At 38.2% G+C, this 26,772-nt stretch overlaps 1 protein-coding gene across 5 annotated transcripts in view; it reads left to right on the plus strand.

Moving 5' to 3' along the window:
- The first annotated feature begins 9,098 nt into the window (after nt 1–9,098).
- MAP9 (microtubule associated protein 9) overlaps nt 9,099–26,772 on the plus strand; it is a 37,655-nt gene continuing 19,981 nt past the window's right edge. For 2 of the 5 annotated variants that reach the window (XM_043566862.1, XM_043566878.1), the window contains exons 1-5: nt 9,099–9,317; nt 10,186–10,341; nt 11,090–11,174; nt 12,315–12,635; nt 18,773–19,002. In XM_043566862.1, the coding sequence (XP_043422797.1) occupies nt 10,267–10,341; nt 11,090–11,174; nt 12,315–12,635; nt 18,773–19,002 (711 nt within the window). In that variant the 5' untranslated portion in view covers nt 9,099–9,317; nt 10,186–10,266. Of the gene's footprint in view, nt 9,821–10,185; nt 10,342–11,089; nt 11,175–12,314; nt 12,636–18,772; nt 19,003–26,772 lie in introns of all 5 variants that reach the window. The other 3 variants (XM_043566853.1, XM_043566870.1, XM_043566888.1) reach the window with 3 other exon arrangements.

The raw sequence follows: 26,772 nt of genomic DNA on the forward strand, positions 1-26,772 counted from the left end.
TAAATACATGGGGCATTAATTTCTACTGGGGCTTCATTCAGTTAAACATTTATTGGACATTTATGATTTTCTATATAATGTTTTAGGTTTCAATCACATTGCTTGACTACTGAACCTATTAACAGACTATCACATAAATACTATAATGCTACTGAAGGACAAGAGAACCAAACGTAAGAGAGCCCTGATGTTGCTATTGCTGCCTTGGGAATGAGAAAGAAGACTGTGGCTCAGAAGTAGATTCCGTTTCTCTAAACCACTGCCAAATGGGAAACAGCAAAATCAACTTGCATTAGCCCTGATTAAAAAGACATCCATGAATATGGATAAATTAAATGTTCCAATGATATTTTTAATAATGACTTGTATGGACACGTGACATGTACATATCCTTATTAAATTGAAAGATAATACAGAAGTGAAAACTTGTATGCTGGGTGACAAAATAAGATATAGATTGAACGATTGAAAAAATATGCCCCAAACCAGACAATGTTATTTAACACATTAAAATATCAAATCCCACATTTAGGTTCAAAGAATCTTTTGAATCATATGGTATCTAGAAAACCACAGCATCTGGTTGAATACAAGTCTATAACATGTACCAATGTGGAACCCTGGAAAGATGTTAACGTAAGCTCAGACTGTTATGCAATGTTCAGACCTTAAAAAGGAATCATTTCTTTGCATAGGTTAAGCCACATCTATGTTATTCTGTTTATCTTTAGACACAACTCTTTTTTTTTTTTTCAACGTTCATTTATTTTTGGGACAGAGAGAGACAGAGCATGAACGGGGGAGGGGCAGAGAGAGAGGGAGACACAGAATCGGAAGCAGGCTCCAGGCTCCGAGCCATCAGCCCAGAGCCTGATGCGGGGCTCGAACTCACGGACCGCGAGATCGTGACCTGGCTGAAGTCGGACGCTTAACTGACTGCGCCACCCAGGCGCCCCTAGACACAACTGTTTTTTAAAAAAGAATTAATTTTTTAAAATTATTTTTGAGAGAGAGAGAGAGCACACTAGCAGGGGAGTGGCAGACAGAGAGAGAGAGACAGACTCTGAAGCATGCTCCAGGCTCTGAGCTGTTGGCAAAAAGCCCAACGTGGCACTTGAACTCATGAACCATGAGATTATGACCCGAGCCAAAGTCGGACACTTAACCGGCTAAGCCACCCAGGAGCACCTGGACACAAGTCTTAATGGACAAAATTGAATTATATTGCCCAGAAAAGAACAACCAGGATGGTAATGGGTTTTTGCAACTACGGGAAATAGCAGTAAAGGGAAATGGAGAAGGGGGTGGGGGGGAGTAGGCTAAATCTTTCCAACATGGAAGTTTTATCATATGAATGAAGGATTGTATTTATTCTCTGAAACTCTGCAGAATAGGACTAGAATCAATGTAAAGAAAGTGGGGAAGCACATTTTGATTAAGTATGAAGAATAAAATTGTGACAAAGCTGCCCAACAATGGAAAACATGTATCATATGTTGATGTATTTCACCTATGTCATTGGGAGTATTCCAGCAGCTGTTTTCCCTTAATATTGTCAAAGGCATTCATATAGCAAAATTATTTTATTATTTCTATGGCATTCTAGGATTCAAGTTCCATTCTTGCGGGATAGCACAGCTTCATTTAGAGACGAGAGCTCTCTAAGTGAGACATAATGTTCTTGAATTGCTTTGTCTAAAAGAATCTCAAACATACTCAAATATAAACTTTAAAACTGATGTTCATATAACCATATGCAAAATCATGTCTGATTACTTCATTGTCTCACTCCATCTAAAACAGCAAGATTTCCTTTTTAAAAAGGTGAGTCCAAATTTGCCAAAGATTTAGATTTTGCAACATAAGCACTCAAACAAGAAGAAAGAAAGAAAGAAAGAAAGAAAGAAAGAAAGAAAGAAAGAAGAAAAGAAAAAGAAAAAGAACGGGAAAAAAAGAATCCAAAGTCTGTACTATCTGTAACTTTTCAGACATCACAAAATTTTACCAACCCCAAGCACACAACACTTGAAAATGCAAAACAATGGGGTGCCTGGATGGCTCAGTCAGTTAAGCTTCAGGTCATGAGCTCACAGTTTAGGAGTTTGAGCCCTGCATCAGGCTCTGTGCTGACAGCTCAGAGCCTGGAGCCTGCTTTGGATTCTGTGTCTCCCTCTCTCTCTGCCCCTCCCCAACTCATGCTCTGTCTCTCTCTGCCTCTCAAAAATGAATACAAATTTTTAAAAAATGTAAAAACAAACACAATAAAAACAGAAAGAAAAAAAAACAGATTCACTGACAAGCTAATACAGAAAATTTGTCTTATTAACAAGTATAGTACTGGCTTTTCTAAAGGGAAAATTTTGTGGGCCTTAATTATAGAAAGAAAAGCGACATTGTAATATATAATGCAGAAAAAAAAAAAGTCTGGGGGCACCCAGACTTTAAGCACACTTAAAATAAGAAAATGCCCCAGGGGTGCCTGGGTGGCTCATTTGGTTAAGCATCTGACTCTTGGTTTCCACTCAGGTCATGATCTCATGGTTCATGAGATCGAGCCTGGCATCAGGCTCCATGCTGACAGTGTGGAGCCTGCTTGGGATTCTCTCTCTCCCTCTCTCTGTGCCTCCCTTGCTTGCTTGCTCTCTCTGTTATTAAATAAATAAACATTTTATAAAAAAGAAGCCTGCACCGTATTTTTATAGAGTACATTCTTTATTCTTTCTCCATAATAGAAAAAAAAATCAGTTGATTATGGGTTGCATGGACATGCTGTTTAAAACAAAAAGTTGACATCTGGATCCAGCCCAAGGAATAAAAGCATCACCTTATATATTTACTCAGGAGTCACAAAAGTTCATTTTAAGGTTAAGAAACTTGCACAGTAGAAAGTTTTTATGAAAGTTTATTCTAAGTTTGGCTACAGCATATGTATATAAAATGCCTAAAACTGAATCCTTGATTGGGCAAATATAGTGCCTTTGAAGTTACATAAACTATTTAGTAATACCTTAGCATTCATCATTGCCTTTTTTAAACATGAAGAGCTTTAATTTATGTTATTTTTAGTGCCTGTGACCTAATGGATTTCCTGAAGGGCACTATATTAAATAGTGCCTTCCTAATGCTAGGAATAATAGTTATAGAATTAAGGAAATTTGAAATGTTTTACTTTGACTCACATAAGAATATTTTTCCTTTTACATTTTAAAACAATTTCTCCTTTCTTTAACCCTTAATGTTTCTTTTTAAACACTGAAGAAAATATTTTATGTTCATGTTTTTACTTGATATGCAGTTTTTAAGTTTCTGCCAATATCTGAAATTTATTAAAAAAAAAGATACATGGATAAAGAAATTGTGGTTTATATACACAATGGAGTACTACATGGCAATGAGAAAGAACGAAATATGGCCCTTTGTAGCAACATGGATGGAACTGGAGAGTGTTATGCTAGGTGAAATAAGCCATACAGAGAAAGACAGATACCATATGTTTTCACTCTTAGGTGGATCCTGAGAAACTTAACAGAAACCCATGGGGGAGGAGAAGGAAAAAAAAAGAGGTTAGAGTGGGAGAGAGCCAAAGCATAAGAGACTCTTAAAAACTGAGAACAAACTGAGGGTTGATGGGGGGTGGGAGGGAGGGGAGGGTGCATAATGAGTATTGAGGAGGGCACCTTTTGGGATGAGCACTGGGTGTTGTATGGAAACCAATTTGACAATAAATTTCATATATTGAAAAAAAAAAAGATACAATAAAGTTGCACCGAATAAAATGAGAAGCAAAATTTAGCAAGCCAAATCGCATCTTATAAAGGAGCAATAAGGGTACCCAACTAATGAATAAATCTAGGTGAAAACTGTTCTTATGCCTTTATGTTTTTATACATATGCTGTAAAAACTTTTCTGGAAGGCATTTTGGCAATAACTACAAAGCCAGTTAAGGTACAAATACTTTGAACCAGTGATTCCACCCCTAGGAGTTTACCGAAAGTAAATAACTAAGGGGGCGCCTAGGTGACTCAGTTGGCTGAGCGGCCAACTCTCGATTTCAGCTCAGTTCATGCTCCTAAGGTAGGGGGATGGAGCCCTGTGTCAGGCTCTGTGCTGAGTGTGGGGTCTGCTTAAGACTCTTTCTGTCTCTCTCTGCCCCTCTCTCCCGCTCGTGCTCTCGCTCTCTCTCTAACATAAATAAATAAATAAATAAATAAGACCCAATGTTTATTCAAAGTTGCTCATAAAAATTGGGAACAGTCTAAAGGACTATCAGTAATAATTTTAGAATATACATAATTGTATAACTATAAAGTAATGCACAATTCAAATTGTAATTAACATGAAAGGATTTTCAAGTGAAAAGATCAGGTTCTAGAAGCATACATGTAACCTGGACATTTTCATGTGAATAGAAAAAACAGTATGGAAAAGAAGGCTAACTATTAACAATGACCATGGCTGAGTCTGGGAGAGTCAGGAATAGTTTGGGGTATGAGCAGTTATGCAAAGTCTTTTAAAAATATTTATTAAGATTATATTTTCTTGTCACATTAAACCACTACATTTCTAACATTCTAATATAAGGAAAAAGCTGATCATTCAATAAGCTTCATGAAAATTATTTTAAAAATGGTTTATTTTTCAATGTAATTTTTAATCACTCTAAGCAAAATAAAATAGCTCCAAAATATTAACGGTTATGTTCCTGTTGTATTCCCTGGTGCTAAATCCTTTGCTGCCATCTTTTGGAAGTAGGTTTCTAATGCATGCCATGGGATTTCTCTTCCCTTCTGGAAAAGACTTCCCAAAGGAGAAAAACAAAGAAAAATTACATTCTTGCAGGAGTGCAACGCTAAAGCAAAATTAGCTTTTCTGTATAGTGTGAAGTATTTGTCTTACATTATCCCCAGCTGGATTCTGGCCTCTCTTTGAAAATCCTGAAAGGGGTGATCTTTTACAAGGAGACTCTGACTGAGCAATGCCTGGGCTTTCCTCAATGCCGCGTCTTAATTCTACAAAAACTCACAAAATTTTTGTGCAAAACTTTTTTTTGTCTTTTCTACCCCTAAACCAGATTTGTCTTAGAGAGAAGGTGCACAAAGCAGGAAGGTTTTGAGCAGTTCCGAAAACGTAGATGAAAAGGGAGCTACAGTTGGAAGATGACATGTAAAACTACCTTACACCTTGTGGGCTAACAGATCAGGAAAGAAAGAACATACTAGCTCAACTTCAGAAGTAGGAATAATTGAGTTCTGTCTTTGAAACGTTACCAAAACTGAAGATTTCTTAAAACTTCAGGAACATCGTAAGATGTATAAGTAACATCGTAAGCATGTATAATGCTGGTATATTTGACTAAAAATGGCCAGCTTCCCTCACTCATCAGAAGCTGATAAGCACTTTTAATCAATTTTAATCACTTAAAATCACTTTTAATCAGCGTAAAAGTCTTGGCTGGTCATGGTTGTCTTTCATCAAGATTCGAATACTTCCCTTCTGTTAAGTTCTCACCCCACAAGCTGCATTTTGAGAAATGCACTTGTATCTGGGTGCTTCCTCTCATTCCTTTCTGCCCTGCGCACTCAGTGTTTAATGTAAATATAGTCTTTTATCAATTGACATGGAAGGGGATTTGCTTTTTGTAGCGCGCTTCTCAGAATGCCAGACAGGTGCTTCATTTATTCACCCAGGGCCAGCTGTGAGTATACAAGATCCTTTGTCTCTTTCTAACTTGTGCTGCCAGTCCCAAGACAATAAATAATTTGCCTGCTGAGGAGAGGGCAGGGAACTTTTGAAAAAAGAGTCACTCCTCAGATGCTTCTTGATTGAAAATAGATCTCATTCTCTTTGTCACCCAAAAGGGGGCACACTATCACTTTGTTCAAACGCTAGAATCTACAATGAGATAGACTCCATATTCAATGACCATTTCTTCTGCTTAAAATATACTTCTGATCCTTCCTTTTCTCCTAAACTCATTAATCAACTCACGCTTAATTTCTCTTTGAAAACTTTGTGTCTCCAGGAAGAATTCTTTGCTCTTTCCGGACAGCATCTCTCTTGGTACTTCTACAGAGAAATTAGCATGATGTAAAATCACCACTGTTTGCCCAACCTTCCAGCTATCTCTGGTCTGTAAGATCCCTAGGCAGAGCTCTAGTCTGGTTTACATTTGAACTTCCAAAATCTGACCAAGAATGTTATTGACATGGGTGTACCTACTGAATACATGAATGGATGAGTGAAGGCAAGGCTGAGCAATGAAAAGGGCATAAACTCAAAAAATATTTGCAAAGCAAATACGTCTGAGATCAAATGTATTTTGGAAAATGAAAAAAAAAATTGTTACATGAGCTACGGAAGTTTTGTGTGTTGCAGTGTTGTATTTATTTTTTTTTTAATTGAATATATGTGATCTTGTTTTGGAATGCTTCAAAAATTATTTTTCAGTTTAAAATGCTATGTGTTTATTCATGAGTTCATTAAACAATTGTGTATTTATTGCAAACTGTGTTAGATAAAAATAATAGTATTAATTCAGGTGTCATATGTTGTTATTAACATATACTGAAGCTACCTGAAAATATTGATAAAGTACATAATATTCTGCAGCTTAAGGTAATAGAAAAATACTGTGCTTTACGTCTTGTGTACAAAAAGTTCAGGTTAACTGTCTTTGTTTGCTGTAGCTTTGTAAAGGATAGCTTAATATTGTTTATTAATTATTTTGTACTAAGTTGAAAATAAAAATCTAGTGGGTACTGTGGAAAGGACAGGATCTTTTCTTTTTTTAAAAATGTTTTAAACATTTATTTATTTTTTGAGAGACAGAGGAGACAGTGTTAGCGGGTGAGGGGCAGAGAAAGAGGGACTCACAGATTCTGAAACACGTTCCAGGCTCTGAGCTGTCAGCACAGAGCCCGATGCAGGGCTCGAGCTCACGAACTGCAAGATCATGACCCGAGCCAAAGCCAAATGCATAACTGACTGAGCCACCCAGTAGCCCCAATGATCTTTTCTTAAAGGTTATTTTCACTAATATTTTTCATGAATTTTCTTTTCTTTTTCTTTTTTTAAGTTTATTTATTTATTTTTGAGGGGAGGGGAAGGGACAGAGAGAGAGGGAGAGAGAGAATCCCAGGCAGACTCTGTGCACAGAGCCTGATGCAGGGCTCCGATCCCACAAACAGTGAGATCATGATCTGAGCAGAAATCAAGAGTCAGATACTTAACCGACTGAGCCACCCAGGTTCCACATGAATTTTGTTTTCTTAAATTACATCTAAGTGAAAACTACATATTAGCTCAATGCATAAAAAATGAGCAGAGTTTTTTTGAATGAACATAAATATATAACATGAAAAATTAGGACTTCGCATAGTAGGACAGTGTGGACGCTGTCTTCCAACTGTGGGCACGGGTACCATGATGGAATCATATTTGTTTATCCATAACTTCTATGAAATAGAAAGTTAATAGTAACTGGTAAGAATGGATAATATTTCTCTTATGCAAAGACACAAAAATGTTTGAAAACATCAAACTTAAAGAAATATTGATCAAACTGAGTTTTCCACACAAGTAGACTATGAACAGAGCACAATATTTTTAAAGTTGCATTGTAAATATTGTTAAAAGTATAGTTTTTAAACTAAATTTCCTAGTTCTTGTGATGTACATTTAGCTTTCAATACATTAATTTATTAAATACATATCTGGGGGCACCTGGGTGGTTCTGTCGGTTCAGCACCTGACTCTTGATTTCGGCTCACGTCATGGTCCCAAGGTCATGGGATCAACCCCTGCCACCCCTGTCATGGTCTGTACTGAGTGTAGAGCCTGCTTGGGATTTTCTCTCTCTTTCTCCCTCTGCTCTTCTCCCCCACTCTATCTAAAATAAATAAATAAATAAATAAATAAATAAATAAATAAATAAAATCTCAATGTGATTTATTTGTAAATAATTGTTGCATAAGTAAAAAATTAATAAATCTTAGAGATATGGGGAAAAATACCAGGAACGAGTTTAATTTCTAGTCAGGGAATTCACTTGGACAATTTAGCAAGGACTAAGTCTTTTTTAAGTTAAAAATAGTAGAGGGACACCTAGGTCACTCAGTCACTTAAGTGGCTGACTTTGGCTCAGGTCATGATCTCAATGGAAGAGTTGGAGGCCCAAGTCAGGCTCTTTGCTGCTGCTTCAGATTCTGTGTCTCCCTCACTCTCTGTCCCTACCCCCACTCACATTCTGTCTCTCTCAAAAATAAATAAACACTAAAACTTTTTTAAAAAATAAAAAAATAGTAGAAATCATGTTATTTCGAAGTCTTTAAAGAATTGCTTCTGTCTTTCGTTTGTTTAAGGATTCGCTGTACTAAGTAAGTGATGTCTATATTGGTTACTTCAGCAGAATGTGGTCCCCCAGTCTATGAGACTATTTTGTTCATTGCCTGCCTTGATTTTAACCAGATTATCCATCCACTTCGTATACAAAGGAGGGGGGGTGGGGACTTTCCATGAAAGAAACACTTGGAATGGGTTTTCAGCTGTGTGAACAAGGGACTTTGTGACTGTTGCATAAAAAGCGTATCTAATATTGACTGAAGGCCATCTCAGGCCTCTTGCGGGTGTTCCACCTACATTATTTCATTCAATACTCACAGCAACCCTCTAAAGTGGCTTTTTTTTTTTTCAGAAGAGGAAACGGGGTGGGGGGGGGGCGGCAAAATTTGCATGACATCTCACGGGTATAGAGAAGGAGTGCCAGGATTCAATGGGGGCAGTTGGTCTCAGTCTGCAAATGTCTCTCTGTAGCTATTCTGTCCCATCTGTCAGTACACTACTCCGATTCGCAAAACTTCAAATCCTAACTCTGACAAAACGGTGACTGTGCTTTGACTTAAACAGGTGGAGGTAAGGGCTCTCAGTCCTCTAGCAAGCGCAAGGCTTGGTCCCGGGTGGGAACCTGGGGGTCCTGTCTCCTAGGCAACTGCAGTAGCACTGTAGGCTTTAATGCACCCTTTCCCCAGGACCCAAAGGGGTGACGTCATTTCCTCCGTCTGGGCGGTTGCCCCAGCGACGCGTCAGGCGGAAGAGCGGTGTCGGGTACCCGAGAGACCTGGCGGTGAGGAAGTCACTTCCTCCCAGAGACGCTGTTTCCTAGCAACCTCCTCCCATCTCCGCTTTTAGTCCCTCCTCTTTGCTCAGACCTGTGACAGTCTCCTAGAGCCGGCAGGCCCAGGCCGTGGCGAGAGGCTCTTGCCCAAGGCCAGGCGCTCAGTCCCTGATGTAGCGGGGAGCTCACCGCAGGATCGGCTGGGTGGGTACAGAACACGGGTCCCGGGATCTCGGAGGAAGGGGACTGGGACAGCGCTCGGAGTGCACGGGCCGGTCAAGTGCTGGGACCTGGGCTGTCTGTCGGCGCGGTGCAGTGCGGAGCCGGCGGGGACCCGGGTGCCACCTGGCCTGGCAAGAGCGGTCCCCGGCCGCGCGCTGCAGTGGATGGCGGGGTGACGGAGGCCCGAACCTCCACTCCTAGCACGAGAAAGGTTCACGGGCCCACTTGTGCAGTGATTTTAATGCTGCCTATCACGGAGGCTTCGTTTTGTTTTTAGCTCGCCCTATTAGCACTTTTATGGGAAGGAAGAGCGACTGGAAAAAAATATCGCTATTGCAGTTTAGCATTATGATCTTTGTCTTTCACTAGAACTGTACGCAAGGTTTTTTTGTTTTTGTTTTTGTTTTGTTTTGCTTTGCTTTTTTGGTAGCGCTCTTGGGTGTATCTTTTATGCTGCCAGTCTCCTTGGTAGTTTTCTAAATAAGGTATGGCTCTTTCTTGGACAATGTTATACTTTGGGGATGGAAGAGAGGTGAATAAGATATTGTATTTTAATTGGCAACATTTTATCATATTAACCTGTTGCAGTCATTTATTTGATCATCCTTAAAATAATTGCAAAACAATTTTAGGATAACTTCAATTTGACTTTTCTTTGAAAACAAACTGGTGAGAATTTTATATTTCTTTAAAAGAACTCTACATATTTAAGTGATTATTAGCTTAATGTTCATATGAGATGCTTTTCTCAATTGTTTTTTGTTGGCTCTTTTTTTCTCTTTGCACTAAAGGGTAGTAATAGAAATTCTCAAATGTGCAAAAAAGTCTGATTTCTTTTTGTACATTTCAGGCACCACCAGAATTTGAATTATTTCCCTTGCCTATTAGCCATTTTATAAAGATTTAAAAAAGAAAAAAAGAAAGAAACACTATGTCTGATGAAGTTTTTAGCACAACTTTGGCTTATACAAAGAGTCCAAAAGTCACGAAAAGGACTACTTTCCAGGTAAAGTATTTCAAAACATTTTTATTTTGAGTGACTTGACAAGGTTAACTCTGTATTTGTAACGATGGACTCAAAATGATTCTAGGAATGACCCTGTAAAATGCAGGAGTAAATCCTACCTTCCTTTGGAGATTTTGCATTTCCTTTGGAGACCATATGTGGGCTCCAGTGTTACCAACTCTTCTGTGTGGCTTTCAGACTAGTACCCTAGCTTTCGAAATTTTAAATCAGCTTTTAAAAGTTAAGTTATATAGCAACTTTAAATTTGCATGTAATGTTTTTTTTCTGTTGTGACATAATACCATTTCAGTTTTCTCTGTCTAGTCACTACAATTTTGAACTCAGCTTCTAAGTTTGCCGTATGGATTACCTGTATTACCACAATATGCTAAAACAAAAGATCACAAAAAGGACCAGTTTCTTCCAAAATGCCAGTGTGTAATAAATCCTGTATAAGTTGAGTCCTGCCTTGTTTATTATTCTCCCACCCTGATTACAGCCTGTAATTCATTTATTTGATATTGCCTGTTTCCTCCAATTTAACTGTAAGCTCCATGAGGAGAGGGATCTTGTCGGTGGTTTTACAATGGAGTCTGAGGGTTTGGGTGCATGGCATAAGGATTATGTGTTATATGAGTGAAACCTGGGTTTGAAAGCAGTTAATCAAGCATTATTTGTTTAAAGAACTAATTCTAAATATGAGACCTCTCTGTTTGGGTGGAAATTAATCTTAATTGTCTCATTTCAGGATGAGCTAATAAAAGCAATTACAGCCCGCTCAGCCAGGCAAAGAAGTTCTGAATACTCTGATGACTTTGACAGCGATGAGATTGGTATGTGTGAATATGGAAAAGTAAACCACTTGTCCTTTTTTTTCTTCTTTAGGTGCATTTAGCCCATCCCTACAAAAACAATCACTTACGTTAAAATAATACCTACAAATACACTGGTTTTAAATTTCCAACTTTTTAATGAGTGAAAAGCCATTCATAACTTTTAAGAAGTTGTATGATTGTCTTTGTTTATTTCTGAGCGTGTATACTGAAAATGTAAATTAATTGATAGGTTTGCAGTGAAAGGATGTCTGTCAGTTGTAAACCATGTTGGACACAGGTGTCGACCCTATGAGACCCTCCAGCGAATTGAAAACTAGGGCCTGTGGAACTAAACTTTGGTGCACATCAGAATCACTTTTGTAATGCTTTTTATAAGTCAGATTTTTTGGCTATAATAGGGGCTCCGTTTTAAAAGCCTAGCATATCGGCACTGGTATTTTAATTTGGTTCTTTGATCATATAAAAATATTAGCATTTTAGGTTTCAAGTGTAAAGACACATAATTCCAACCTCGCAAGTCAGTGTATTATACTTTAATATTCGGTGAATAGCTCTTGATATTGTCTTTAAAAATAATCAGAACAATAGTTAAATCATTGCTATATAGTTAAGTTAGCATTCTTTATCAACCTTCTCATAGTAAAAGCTAATACTCTGGTATGCATGAAATTATAGTTCTGAAATTTTTATGGAAAAAAAAATATATAATTAGCAAATAACCAGTAAAATTCTTCCACTTATCAATGTTCTCGATTTTATATAATGAAGTCATTTGCAGATAAAAGCTTTACAGTTCAAAACCCAGCTTAAATATCCCATGTCATTGTTATTTTGCGGGACCTTTGGATGATTCTCAGAGCAAGTGTAGGGCTTGGCACACTCTTCATACTCAGTAAGTATGTTTTGAATAAATTAATGAAATGGAAATTTTTATTTCATAAATACCGACAAAAACTCCCTAAGTTAGCTGTGTCTTAGAACTGCAGAGCTGTTGGTAAAACAGACTTGCATCCATTCTAGTTGTAAGTTCATTTTACAACCTTAAAGATCAGTTTTTAAGGTTGTCTTTTTGATTAATGTAAACTTCACAACTTTAAAAAAGACTGTGGAAAACATTTTTTCTCTCCCATTTTTCAGTTTCCTTGGGTGATTTTTCTGACACCTCAGTAGATGAAAATTCAGATAAGAAAAAAATGAATGATTTCCATTTATCAGATGATGAAGAAAAGAATTCCCCAAAACTATCTTTTTTGAAAACCAAGAAATCAAACATTGACATGACAAAAGATGAGCCAGCTTTCTCTGCCAAAAATGATGAGGACATGGCACCTGATGGTTGTGGAGACGTGGTTGGAGCTCCCTTATCTGAATCTCAAAGTGAAGACCAGGAAATCGAAAAAGACAAAATTAAAATGAAACCTAAACCCAGGATTCTCCCAGTCAAAAGCACATCTTCAGGTAATTTGTTAGGTTGGTGTAATCGCAGTTCTTATAAACTTATTTTCAGATAATCACAAAATATTTTTATATGGTAGCTAGTAAATATTTAAGAAATAGACTTACCTTTGTAATTTCAATTTTTTTTTTAACTTTCATTCAGTCTTGAGAGACAGAGAGACAGAGTATGAGCGGGGGAGGGACAGAGAGAGAGGGAGACACAGAATCCAAAACAGGCTCCAGGCTCTGAGCTGTCAGCGAGGAGCCCAACGCAGGCCTGGAACTCACGAACGGTGGGATCATGACCTGAGCCGAAGTCAGTTGCATAACTGGCTGAGCCACCCAGGCTCTCCTGTAATTTTAGACTTATAAATCAAAGTAATGGATTTATAAAACACATAGTTCTGGCATCCAGTTGTATGTCAGTCTTGCATCTATGCTGGTGCCTTTTAGAAGGTCAGACAGAGTACCTTGTCATTCACAACTGTGGCTCCCAAAGCTTCTCGAGCCTTGCGAGGCCTTTGGGCTTCAGTTTTGTTTTCAGGGGTGGACTGCAATGCGGTCCTTTCTAATCCATTTTACACTCCAGAAATTAGTGTTACAGCAGCATTAGAACTAATCCTTCGAACAATCATTTCCATGCCATCATTTACCAGAAGATTTTCTGACATTTGAGTATTTGAAGGGAGAGGGTTTTGTTGTTGGTGTTGTTATTTAAGCCTCCAAGTTTCCTTCAGAAAAAAGAATCTCTATTTAGTTTCTCTGTTCCCTGGGAAAATCCACTGAAACTCAGTTTCTTGAAGGGAAGTTCCTGGTGCCATTGGGAATATAGTAGTTTCTCCACAATTCTACTGAGCTCTAGGCACAGTGAAGTGAAGATGATGTGAAGCAAGAGCCAGACTCTCTGAGGCCCCCTGAGCCACCACACAAAAATATGGGCGTAGAAGATTAAGGGTTTGGTGTCTGTTATTTAGCCCTTTTTTCCTGTTTTATAGAAAAAAATATTCGTTGATACTTAGCTTCATAAAAGTCTATTTCCTTTATATCATTAAATACTGTACTGGTAAATATTTCCTACTTCACCTGTTAGGTATCACTGGTAACATCAGGCAGAACTTTATTTCAGACATATCCCATTAACCTTCAAATAAGAAGATATGAACAGAGCAGGAAAAAAGCCACCGTGTGTTAATTACAGGTGACCTTGGCAAATAGGGTAAGCCTTATTGTCTTTATGAGGAGGAGGATGAAACCTGTTCTTCTTGTTCTACAGAATCATTTTGAGACTCTATGGAAGTGTGTCTGAGAAACTATATAAGTCTACAAAAATATAAGCACAAGGCCTAATGAAACAGAATTAAAGTGCTGAAATGTACCTTCCCAGTGTACTGAAAAGCATCAAAAATGAAGAGAAAGGGAACATAAGGGAACTTGGCAAATATCCAGTAGTTCACCATTTCCCAAAACACAGTCTACAGTTTGTTCATTTGTATCATTGGAAAAACACAGAAATATGGAAGTTTTAAAGTAATTTCTTTATGAGAGAACTTGTTGGAGCCATTCAGAAAGAAATATGCATGAGAGATCTTTAAGAAGGATAGAGTAGACAGTGTTTCCTAGTCCTAGTGAATTTGGAAGTCTATTTTTATGGATTATATTTATCCTATTTGTCTTGATTCTGCAAAGCTTTTCATTAGGTAAATAAGAAAGTATAAACACGCAGAAGCTAAAATTTGGTCTGATGTAGATAGAAGCATATAATTGGAACTTTATGGTAGATAATCATCAATAATCCACCTATTTAATACCTTTTTTTAAAAAACCTGTGACAAGCTAAAATGAATAAAGAAATACTTCTCTTAAACCACAAGATGGCACCAGGATTCTAAACACTATACACAAATGTGCAATACCTTGTTTTTAAAGTCAGCCATTTGCAATTCACTATATGTAATGTAAAACTAGTTACCAAAAACAGGTAATCATTTACATTTAATTATAAAAGAAAGCATTTTGAAAACGTATAGAAGTATTTTTTTCTTTCTGAATTGACAATACTTCTAGAAGTGGAATTGTGGTATAAAGTATATTAAAGTCATTATTCCTAGCCTCTTCAGATTGAAGAAAAAAATTGAGGCTAGTGGTCAGTGCCTGGCATATACAATTCAGTGAATATTTTAATGTATAAATGAATAAATGAATGACTCATTCCTGAAAGAAAGAATGTGGTCCACGGGTTAAGCTTTATCCCTCTCTAAATTTTTAGACTCTTTTTCTTACAAATTTGGAACTTAATATTTAAAAAAATTTTTTTTAACATTTCATTTTTGAGAAACAGAAAGAGACAGAGTGTGAGTGGGGGAGGGACAGAGAGAGAGAGGGAGACACAGAATCCAGAGGAGGCTCCAGGCTCTGAGCTGTCAGCACAGAGCCCGATTCGGGGCTTGAACTCACGGACCACGAGATCATGACCTGAGCTGAAGTTGGACACTTAACCGACTGAGCCACCCAAGCACCCCTAGAGCTTAATATTTTTAATGTGGTGAGACATTGCTAAGTAGCAATTAATGCTTTATAAAAATATTAGAATCTGAAAGCTTCCTTTGCTCTTGCTTGGCTTTTGGAAAAAGTAGACTCTCATTTCTTCAAGCAAATGTCACATGGGCAGTGATTGTAGAAAGTAGTTTTTACAGGGTATGTTGTTTTTATTTTAACATGAAAATGACTACAGGCATGAACTTCAGAGTCAGGGTGCTCTTGCTTTAATCCCACAAGCTAGAGTTTATGATCATGGGTGTACAACCTCTTTGTTCCTCATTTATTTGTCTGTGAATTGGGCAGAATAGTTGAACCTGTGCTAGAGGTTGGAGACAATTAAGTGGGTTTATATATTTGAAGTGTTTAGAACAATCTGGTGGAAATTCAGCACTTTTCTAAGTGCTTTTATTATTTATTTTATTATTTAGCATTTGCTCTTAAGCAGATCAATTTATTTCTCCACACATATTTATTGTGAATATAGTTTTATTTCCATAATGTTACAAGTGCTGTGATGATAACTGAGAATACGACATTATAAAGACCTAATACCAATCCTCCAAGACTGTCATAGTCCGTTTGGACCACTGTATCAAAGCACCATAGACAGGATGGGTTTTAAACGACAGAAACCTATTTCTCACAGTTCTGGAAGCTAGCAGTCTGAGATCACAGTACCAGCATGGTCAGATGAGACAGAGCCCTCTTCTGGGTCTCAGACTTCTGATTGTATCTCTGTGTGGTAGAAGGGGTGAGGGAGCTCTCTGGAGCCTCTTTTATAAGGGCACTAATCCCATTCATGAAAGTTCCACTCTCATGGTCTGATCACCTCCCAAAGGCCCCACCTCCTAATGCCATCAACTCTGTGGTTAGGATTTCAACCTAAGAATTTGAGGGGAGGATGGAGACACAAACATTTAAGCCATAGCAAAGACTTTACAATTCAATGGCAAAGTATATAAAAGGTACCTAAGGAAAGTAAGCACCTAAGTTTACCTGAGGGCATCAGGGAAGTCTTCTTGGAAATGGCAATAATAGTAATAACTGACAAATAATAGTACCCATAGTCAGAAGTCTTGGTTGCAAATGACTCAGTTCAGACTTCAGTGGAAAGAGGAATTTATCACTTAATTGAGCATGGATGTCAGAAGACCTCTCTTTAGGTGTGATTAACTTTAGAGAGAGTCCTTTTATGTCATCTGGATTCTCTCCACTTCTGTCTTTCCTCCCTAACTCTGAGACCTTCTCACTCTCTCCTCCCACCCCTGTCACTGGCCCAGTTACTCCATCCCTTGGTCCAGTTGTTTTTTGTTTGTCTGTTTGTTTGTTTTTTAATCATTTGGTCTCTTTGTCTCAGCCATCCCTTCACTTGGCAGGAAAGAATGCCACTAGCAGTCTCCAAATCGTATCCTCACAGATGCATGTGATCTTAAAGGTATATTCTCCAACTCTAAATAGAAAAGTACTGACCTCCTGACCGCCTGCTGTGGACGGGGGAGATGAAGTTTCTGTGATATGCTGGGAGGGTGGGGTGCATTGCGGACCCCCCCCCTCACTGAGGTACAGAGGAGGTATTTGTTAATCCACTAGAATCACAAGGATGGAGGAGAGACTACCCCAAAGAAAACAGGAGTGATGGACACACCAAAACCAAAACCAAAAAAACAAACAAAGAAAGAAAAAGGAAGGGAATAGTTTACCAGAGTTATCAATGTTCACTGAGTACCATACACTTTATATGTATTTTCTTACTCAGGTCCCACAGGTGCCTTAGGAATTCTTAACTCATGTTACCGACGGGAAAACTGAGGTATGTGGAGGTTATATGATTGTGTAAGAGTATGGTGCCGATGACTGTCAGAGCCAAGGTTCAAACATGAAATATCTTGAATAGACAAACTCATCCAGAGAGCAGGTAGAATGGTGGTGGCCACAGCCTTTGGGGAGAGGAAAAGGGCATTTGCTATTCAACAGGTGTAAAGTTTCCCTCAGGCAAGATGAAACGTTCTAGAGGGCTGCTGTACGACACGGATCCTTTAGTTGACAATACTGTATTAGGCACTTAAAATTTGCTAAGAGGGTAAGATCCCTTGTTAAGTGTTCTTATCACAGTAAAAAAAAACTGACTCAGCCCCTTCTTTCAGGCATTATACAATATTCCGCTTACACTGAGGCTCGAATGGCATGCAAGCGTTTGTCAGGAGAAGAAGCAGCAGGCGGACATTCTAGGCAGAGGGATCAGCTTGGGTAAAGGTATGGTAGCAGGAGGGTCTGTGGCGCAGCCCCAAGAGAGCAGTGAGCCGAGTATTTCAGGAACACAGACTACAAAGTGGGTGTACCAGGAGACAAGGCAGCGCTGGTAGCCAGGCAGAAGACCATGAGACCTTTTATACCGTTCAGAGGCAATGAAGCTTTTATTCGGTAGGATTGGATGCTGGGGAGCCATTGGGGAATTTTGTGGGGAAGAGTGATGTGATCTGATTTGCATTTTGTAAATATCTCTGAGGCGGTAATCTAGGAGAGAGCAAATGAGTTGCTGATGGCGGGGATGTGGAAAGTGGGGTAAAAGAGAGATTTAGCAAGAAGACTCAACAGGGGGTCCTGATGCTTCGGACATAAGGGGAACATGAGGAGGAATCCAGGATGGCTTGAACATTTGGCCCGAGTTGAGAACATAGCTAAAATTGGCAATAAAACATTTATAGTGGTGCCAGCTTGGTATGGTGACGGAATCTTCTAGCAGCATTCATAAGCCCATTTATAGCTAACGAGGAGGAAGGTGTTGATTACTTCAGTTTTGAAGTTTGTCAGAAGAAAGCCCTGGTAGAACAATGGAGAAACGAATATGTATAACAGGTAACATTTAAGCAAGAAGTTTACGTAAAACGCTTTCTTACCTTTGAGGGCTGGAAGTATATCAGCATTACATTGTTGTTTTAAACTTGGAAGTAAAGGAAATAGTAACTCAGACGCTTTAATAACTGTGGAGAAGTTTTATGGACTCAAGAACACAGTTTACAAATGTAGTTCTTCGTTCCTCTCTGCAATGAGAGTAGCGCTCCTGTCCCCGGTACCCACATCATCTTCACGCTTGTGACGCAACTTACCTTGCTCTTACAATTTCTTTTGTTTAGAATCATCTCCCCTCCAAATGTGTAAATCCTTGGACAGGGTCATTGTCACTGTCTTGATTATGAAGTCCAGCAATGTGAGTAATGTGTTCAGGGCCTGACAGCAGACATACAATCAAGGTTTATTCATGAACCCCCTCATGTTATAGAGGCAGAAACTGAGGCACCGTTGGTGTTTTGTTTTTTAGTTGTTATTTTTTTGACTATGAGAGTTCATAAACTTGAAGAGTCAACTTCTCACAAAACTAAACTAGTTCCTTCCAGGATGGTAGCTACTTTGAAAAAAAAAAAAAATCGACCTTGAACTATGGCTCATTTGTGCTTCCTGGAGCTCTGTGTAGAGAAGGATTGTGGGCTTCTGAACTGTCCAGGGAAGAGAGCCAAGGTGCATGGACACAGGAGGGAAGTATGGCGGCACCTTAGGGTGTAATTGAAGTCATGGTCATTTTTTTGGTATGCTCACCTTAAAACACTTTATTTTTTTGGCAGAAAACAACAGCAGCCTTGAAGCAGACAACCACTTCAGGCCTTCACCTCGGCCACGGAGCATGTTGAAAACACACAGCCACAAGGAGGAGAAAGATGGGCCAGGAGAAGATAAAACAACTGCTCTCCGTGAAGAATTAGAGCCACATTCTGCACCTTCCCCCCTCCCAGCGCTAAATGACGGACAACTAGAAGCTGAGAAAAAAGCATTCTCGGAAAACCTAGATCCTGAGGTTAGTGCTACTGTGCAACTGCTGAATTTGTTCTTGAACTCAGGTCTTTGCATCTGATGATGAAGAAGAGAATGTGTGTGTGTGTGTGTGTGTGTGTGTGTGTGTGTGTGTGTTACATGTTCTTTTCAGCACTTGATAGAGAAATTACTTATTTTGATTTATTTTGACAAGGAAATAATTTAAAGATGTTTTTAATATACAGTATTCCATTGAATCTAAAGCTCCAACTGTAAGATATAACACAGATGTGTGTAACATTATTTTATGTACTACGAAGAAAGAAGAAAACTCTGACAATGAATCTGTAATCCACCAGTAATTATAAGATGCATCATCCAATTTCAGGGAAAGTAAATGTGAAAAAAAGAAGTTGCCCTTTTGAGTCTATGCAATAATGTCTGTCTTTAATTGTTCAGAATTTATAGTTTTAGGGGTGCCTGGGGTGGCTCAGTCGGTTAAGTGTCCGACTTCAACTCAGGTCATGCTCTCATGGTTTCTGGGCTCGAGCCCCATGTTGGGCTTATGCTGACAGCTCAGAGCCTGGAGCCTGCTTCAGATTCTGTCTCCCTCTGTCTCTGTCTCTCCCCTGCTTGCACTCTGTCTCTCTCTTGCAAAAATAAGTAAACATTAATTTTTTTTTTAATTTATAGTTTTAGTCACATATCTTTGAATTTTATAACTTATGGCTAAGAAGAGTATAGCCAGTGTCATTTTATTCATTTGGTTTTATTCACTCAACAAATATGTGTGTGTGTGTGTATTTTAAATGTTTATTTGTTTATTTTGAGAGAGAAAGAATGTGGTGGAGAGGCAGAGGGAGAGAGAGAGTGAATCAGAAGCAGGCTGTGCACTGACAATGCCCCCAATGCAAAGCTTGATCTCACGAACTGTGAGAATACTACCTGAGCCGAGATCAAGAGTCAGGCACTTAACCGACTGTGCCACCCAGGCACCCCTCAGCAAGTGTATATTGAATGATCATGGCAATGTCCCATATTTGGGGGGGATACAGTAAATGTGATCCTTCAGGATTTCATCAGAGAGTACACTAGGTATTGTTATTAGGGGAGAACACTTGGGCCCCTCTCTTCACCTTTCACTATGGTTAGTGAACTTACACAAAACAGTTCAGAAGGAGTAAGTATGGGAAGAATGTTTGCTCTCCATAATCTGCTTTAGCAGATCAGGGAAAAGAACTAAATGGTACCTGGTTGAGCTTCTTTCTTTTTCTCCTCACTCCTCTGTGGTGGTGTGCGTGTAAGGATCCGGTCCCTTCGAGGCGGCACAAAGGGAGCTGGAGCACCTCCTTCATGTTAGGACTAAACAGATGGATCCTTCCAATTCGGAGGAGAAGTGTGAGCACAATAAGCTACTGATTCAAATCTGGCTTTGTAGCTTAGCTTTACCAGTAAAGCCGACGATTTGATATAAATCTATCTGAGCTCAAGGTGCTATTTCCTAATTTGTTCTGAAATCAGGAGAAGACAAGAGGGTGTAATCGAACTGTTATTTTTTTATATTTAGTAAAACTAATTGCCCACGTGGGTTTTGCGTCAGTTTACCGTAGCTATTGTAACAAATTGCCATGAACTGGATGACTTAAAACAACAGAAATTTACAGTCTCCATTCTGGAGGTCAGAAGTCCAAAATCAAGTTATGGGCAGGGCCGTGTTCCCTCCAGAGGCTCCGGGGAAGAATCCTTCCTTGTTTCTTCCAGCGTCTGTCGGTTGCCAGCAGTCTTTGGCGCTCCGTGGCTTAGAGCTGCCTCACTTCCATCCCTGCCGTCATCATCATGTGGCCTTCTCTTCTTCCCTGTGTCTCAGTGTTTCCCTCTCTTTTCTCTTAAAAGGACACCAGTCATTGGACTTAGGGCCCACCTAATCCACTATGTTCTCATCTTCACTAATTCCTTCTGCAGACACCTTGTTTTCAAGTAAGATCACATTCTGAGGTTCTGGATGAAATTTTGAGGGAACACTCTTCAAAGTGGTACTGACACCTAACTTTAGATGCTCCCTGCTAGCATTTCTGCATCCCTTGCTTAAAAAAAAAAAAAAAAAAAAAAAAAAAAGAAGGTATTCCTAAAGTTTTTAAACTAACATCATATTATGACAAGATTTAATCAAATGAAATATCAACCCATAATCGCACCATTTAATAACAACTACATTCATCATTCTTATTCCCCTCTAGGCTACTTTCCTATACCTGTTTTAGCAGACTTGTCATAACGTAATTTGTGTCCTACTTTTTCTTTGTCTCTTAGCATTGGGTCATAAAGTATTTCCACATTGCTGGGTGATCTTGAGAAGACTACATTCACCTTACTGATTATAACGTAGCCCATAACATAAAACTCTTATGTTATTTCTGGGTACGTTGGATACTTCTGTTTTTAATAATCCGAATATTCCCTATTTCTCATTATAAAGATCTTGCGGACTATGCTCTGAATCTTCTTTAAGCCTCAGGGATTTCTCATCTATTTTTTGTTCAGCTCTTCTCTCTTCTATGTCTATAACCTTTGGCTCTTCACTGGAAGTCAAAGACTGGAGGGGTGTGTGTCTATCTGCATTCTACTATGCTCAAGTCTCTTTAATTGTGTATACACTCTCGCTTGATACCACACCTCTTCCCCCCCCCCTTACCTTCCTGCAAATGTCTCAGCTAGATTTTGAAAGGTGACATTTACTTTCTTACCATCCTCACCTCCTACCTTTCGTGTGTGTGTGTGTGTGTGTGTGTGTGTGTGTGAGAGAGAGAGAAAGAGAAAGGTAGAGATGATACGTATGTATGTATATATGTCAAACTTAGGATTCCTGGGATAAGATTTGGTTGATCACAGTAGAATATTGCATTGTGGGACTTGATTTGTTAATATTTTGTTAAGATTTCCACATCCATACTTATAGAGGCTATCTGTGTATATTTTTTTCCTTATAATGTTATTATCAGGCTTGGGTATCCTATGAGTTGGGGAGTATCTCTTCCTCTTTTATTTTCTAAAAGTTTGGTACCATTTTTTTTCTTTAATTAAGAGAATTCACTAGTGAAATTATCTGGGATTTTCTTTGTGGAGAGGTATTTGATAGTAAAGTGTATTTTTTTAAATTTTTTTTTAACGTTTATTTATTTTTGAGACAGAGAGAGACAGAGCATGAATGGGGGAGGGTCAGAGGGAGGGAGACACAGAATCTGAAACAGGCTCCAGGCTCTGAGCTGTCAGCACAGAGCCTGACGCGGGGCTTGAACTCACGAACCGTGAGATCATGACCTGAGCCGAAGTCGGACGCTTAACCGACTCAGTCACCCAGGCGCCCCTAAAGTGTATTTTTTGATAGATATTTTGGTATTCAGGTTTTCTATTTCATCAATTTGGTAATTTAGGTCTATTAAGAAATTTGTCCATTTCATCTGAGATGTTGAATCTATAAACATGAGGTTGTGATAATTCCTTTGTTCTTTTGATGACAGTGAGATTATCATAACATTCCATCTTTTATTTCTAATATATAGATTATGTTTTCTGTCTTTCTTGTAATATCTTGATAAGCATCATCCAGTTTTATTAACTTTTCTAAGAACCAACTTTGGCTTTGTCAGTTTTCTCTGTTGTTTGTTTCCAATTTCACTGATTTTCACTCTTCATTTTTTTTCTTCCTTTTTTTTTCTTTTACTTTGTTTTGGTTTAATTTGCGTACCCGTAAGTTGGAAAATGAATTCATTGATTTTAAGCCTTTCATCCTTTCTATTAAAACCTTTGAATGCTATAAATTTCCCTCTCTGCACTGCTTTAGCAGCACCCAAATTTTAATACCTTTTATTTTCATTATCATTTCTTTTAAATATATTTTCTAATTTCCTTTGTGATTTCATTTTTGGCTGATTGGTTAATTTCTGGTGAGTGATTTTACTTTCAAATATCTGGATTTTTTTCTATACATAATTTTGTATTGATTTGTAATTTAGTTTTGTTATGATCAGAGACTATATCTTACATAATTTCACATTTTACAGATTTTTTTAGATTTTTTTTTATGGATCAGCATAAGTGTATCTTGTGAAAATTCCATTTGCATTTACAGAAGATGTAAGTTTTGCAGCTGTTGGATATACTGTTCTATAATTTCTGTTTGGTCACGGTGGCTGGTGGTGTCACTGAGATCTTCTCTATCCTCACTGATTTTTTTGTCTGGCTGGTTTACCAAGTACCAACAGTGTTAAAATCTCCAGTTATGTTTGTGAATTTGTCTGTTCTTCCCTTTAGTTCTATCAGTATTTTATGACTCTATTAGGCACATACACATTTATCATTATTATGTCTTGACCCTATTTACATTATGAAATGTTTCTTCCTCTGGTAATTCTCCTTATCTTGCAGTTTGATTTGTCTAATATTTCCGCTTTCTTACTACTGGTGTTTGCATAGTTCATCTTCTTGTATCATTCTCTGCAAACTATTTGTGACTTTTTCTTTTTTATATAATTTTTATAATAATTCTTTTATAATAACTGTTAGGTTATAAAAAACTGTCACTTTTTTTTTTTTTAATCAAACCTGACAGTCTTCTTCTTAATTATTGTCCATTTGGGAGTGCTTAGTCCATTTACTTTTAATTTAGGACCAATTTGTTGCTGTGTGTTTTCTATTTATCTGTTTTGTTTTGTTTTTTAAGTTAGTGCTGTCATTGTCGTTCCTCTGTAACATTTTCCCTGACTTTTTTTTCTTTTTTTTCCTTGAGAGTGAATCACATAGGTTTTAGTTTCCAATTTTGATTCCTCTATTGCCTTTTTAACTGTACCTATTTGTGTTATATTTTTAGTAGTTGCTCTGTGGATTACAAGATGCAGATACAAATTCTCACAATCTACCTAGTGTCAATACTGTACTATTTCATATTTAATATAGAAATCTTGTCATAGTGTAGTTCCATGTATTCCCTCATCCATCCTGTTATTGTTGTCATAAACACTGCATTTGCATATCATATAATTCCCACAATACAGTGTTACAATTTTCCTTTAAAAAAACTTTTTTGTCTTTGACTTTTAAGGAATTAAAAGAAAAAAAAGAATAAATATTTACAGTTTTCTTAAATATGTCTACCATTTCTAAGGATCTTTAGTCCTTCCTATAGATCCAGATTACTTTCTGGTATTATTTCCCTTCAATTTTAAGAACTTATTTTTATATTTCTTGTAATGCAGGTTTGCTAGTGATGGGTTCTCTCGATCCTACTTATCTAAAAAATATTTGTTTCATCTTCATTTAAAAACAATTTTAATGTTTATTTATTTTTGAGAGAGAGAGAGCATGAGCAGGGGAGGGCAGAGAAAGAGGGAGCCACAGAATCCAAAGCAGGCTCCAGGTTTAGCTGTCAGCACAGAGCCCAAAGTGGGGCTCAAACCCAGGAACTGTGAGTCAGCTTAGCTGAGTATATACATCTAGGCTGATGACAGTTTCTTTCTCATCAACCCCATTCCCCCAGCTCTTTATTAGTTTCCATTGTTCCTGGCCGGTATTATTTCCGGTGTGAAATCAGCAATAATTCATTTTGTTGTCTTCCCATGTATGTTTTCTTTTTTCAGGCAAAATGTTTTCAAGATTTTTTTTTAAAAAGTTTTTTATTACAGTAGTTTGACTGCAAGGTAACTAGATATGTGTTGTTGTTTTTTTTTTAATTTTTATCCATTTATTTACTTTGAGAGAGAGAGAGAGAGAGAGAGAGACAGCACAAGTGAGGGAGGGGCAGAGAGAGAAAGGGAGAGAGAGAATTCCAAGCAGGCTCTGCACTGCCAGCACAGAGCCCGATGTGGGGCTCAATCCCACGAAATTGTGAGATCATGACTTGAGCTGAAACCAAGAGTCGGACGCTTAACCGACTGAGCCACCAAGGTGCCCGATGTGTGTTTTGTTTTTTAATATTTATTCTGTTTGGGTTTCACTGAGCTTTCAGGATCTATAAACTGATACTTTCTTTGAAAATGGGAAGTTTTTATGTATTGTTTTTCCTGCCCTAGTTTTCTTTTCTTCCTTTTAGTATTGAAATCTTTGATATGTCTCATTCAGTCTCTAAAATTCTGTTCATGTTTCTTCAGTCTTTCTTCCCTTTGTTATTCAGATTGAACAATGTATTGGTCTGTCGTTGAGTACACTGCCCATTTTTGCCATCCCTGATCTGCTGTTGTCTACCCAGCAGATGTTTTATTTTAGTATTGTAGTTTCCAACTCTATAGTGTCCATTGGTATTTTTTTTTATTTTTCATATATTTAATAAGATCCCCATCTAGTCAACTTCCATGCATGCATTTCCTCTAAGTGCTTGAAAATATTTTTAATGCCTATTTAAAGTCCTCATTTGTTAATTGCAACATCTGGGTCATCTCTAGCTTGGCTCCTAAGGACTGTTTTGTTTGTTTGTTTGTTTTTAATGTGTTTTTTTGGGGTTTTTTTTTTGTTTTTTTTGTTTTTTTTTTAAAGACAGAGAGAGACAGAGTGTGAGCAGGGGAGGGACAGAGAGAGGGAGACACAGAATCTGAAGCAGGTTCCAGGCTCTGAGCTGTCAGCACTGAACCCCATGCGTGGCTCTAACTCATGAACCATGAGATCATGACCTGAGCTGAAGTCGGACACTTAACCAAATGAGATACCCACGTGCCCCCCCAAGCGCTGTTTTTATTATTTTTGTTTTTGTTTTCATAAATATGAGTCACCGTTTTCCATTTCTTCACCTATCTAGAAACTTTTTGACTGAATACGGTATATTATGAACAATATGTTATAGAGATTCTAGAGTCTGTTATGTTCCTCTGAACATGTGTTTTAGTGTACAGATATTGTGGCTGGACTCAAATTGCCAAGTCTGGGGGCGCCTGGGTGGCTCAGTCGGTTAGGCAGGCGGCCGACTTCGGCTCAGGTCATGATCTCGCGGTCCGTGAGTTCGAGCCCCGCATCGGGCTCTGTGCTGACAGCTCAGAGCCTGGAGCCTGTTTCAGATTCTGTGTCTCCCTCTCTCTGACCCTCCCCCGTTCATGCTCTGTCTCTCTCTGTCTCAAAAATAAATAAACGTCAAATTGCCAAGTCTGTCTCCCTTGCCATGGATATCAACAGAAATCTCTGCTTAGTCTTTTGGTTTCTAATTGCTCTGATTTTACAGGATCTTCCGATGTCTTCCCTGTGCCATGCATAGATGAACCAAGGGTTTGGGATGAATTTTATAAACAAATGTTGGGGTTCGTGCCACTGCAGCTCTTCCTCAAATTTACTGGCTGACTTTATAGTCCCAAACTCCATGCCCTGGCCCTTTAAGCCAGCCTGGTGAGGCTGCAACCTTCTACCACTTGGGCTGCAAGGATGGGTGAATGAACTCAGGCAAAAAATCTACTAACTTTCCAGTCTCCTCTGGCAGAGGTTTGTCTCTCAAAGTAGATTGCTGTGTGTCAGCCCTTCTGCCATTTTCTCAGATAGTTTCTACTTCTTGCTTTTGGTAAATAATTGTCTTTGTTCCCATAAAATATCGTGGGAAAGAAGAATAGAATTTGTTACTTATGCAGTAAAGTCAAACTCTTACATTATGATGCCATCAACTTTAGGCTAGATTATTATTCTGTAAAGAGCTGTTTGGCGCAGACATACAAATATTAATTATTTCACTTCAGATATAATTTTCAGAATTGTGAGGAAAACTCAAGTGCGTAGAGTCTATGTACTTTTTCTATCTAAATATTTGGTAGTTGTTGTCTACTTGGTTTTATAAATGGCTTTTATT

The sequence above is a fragment of the Prionailurus bengalensis genome, chromosome B1 (assembly GCF_016509475.1).
Source record: "Prionailurus bengalensis isolate Pbe53 chromosome B1, Fcat_Pben_1.1_paternal_pri, whole genome shotgun sequence".
Lineage (NCBI taxonomy): Eukaryota > Metazoa > Chordata > Mammalia > Carnivora > Felidae > Prionailurus > Prionailurus bengalensis.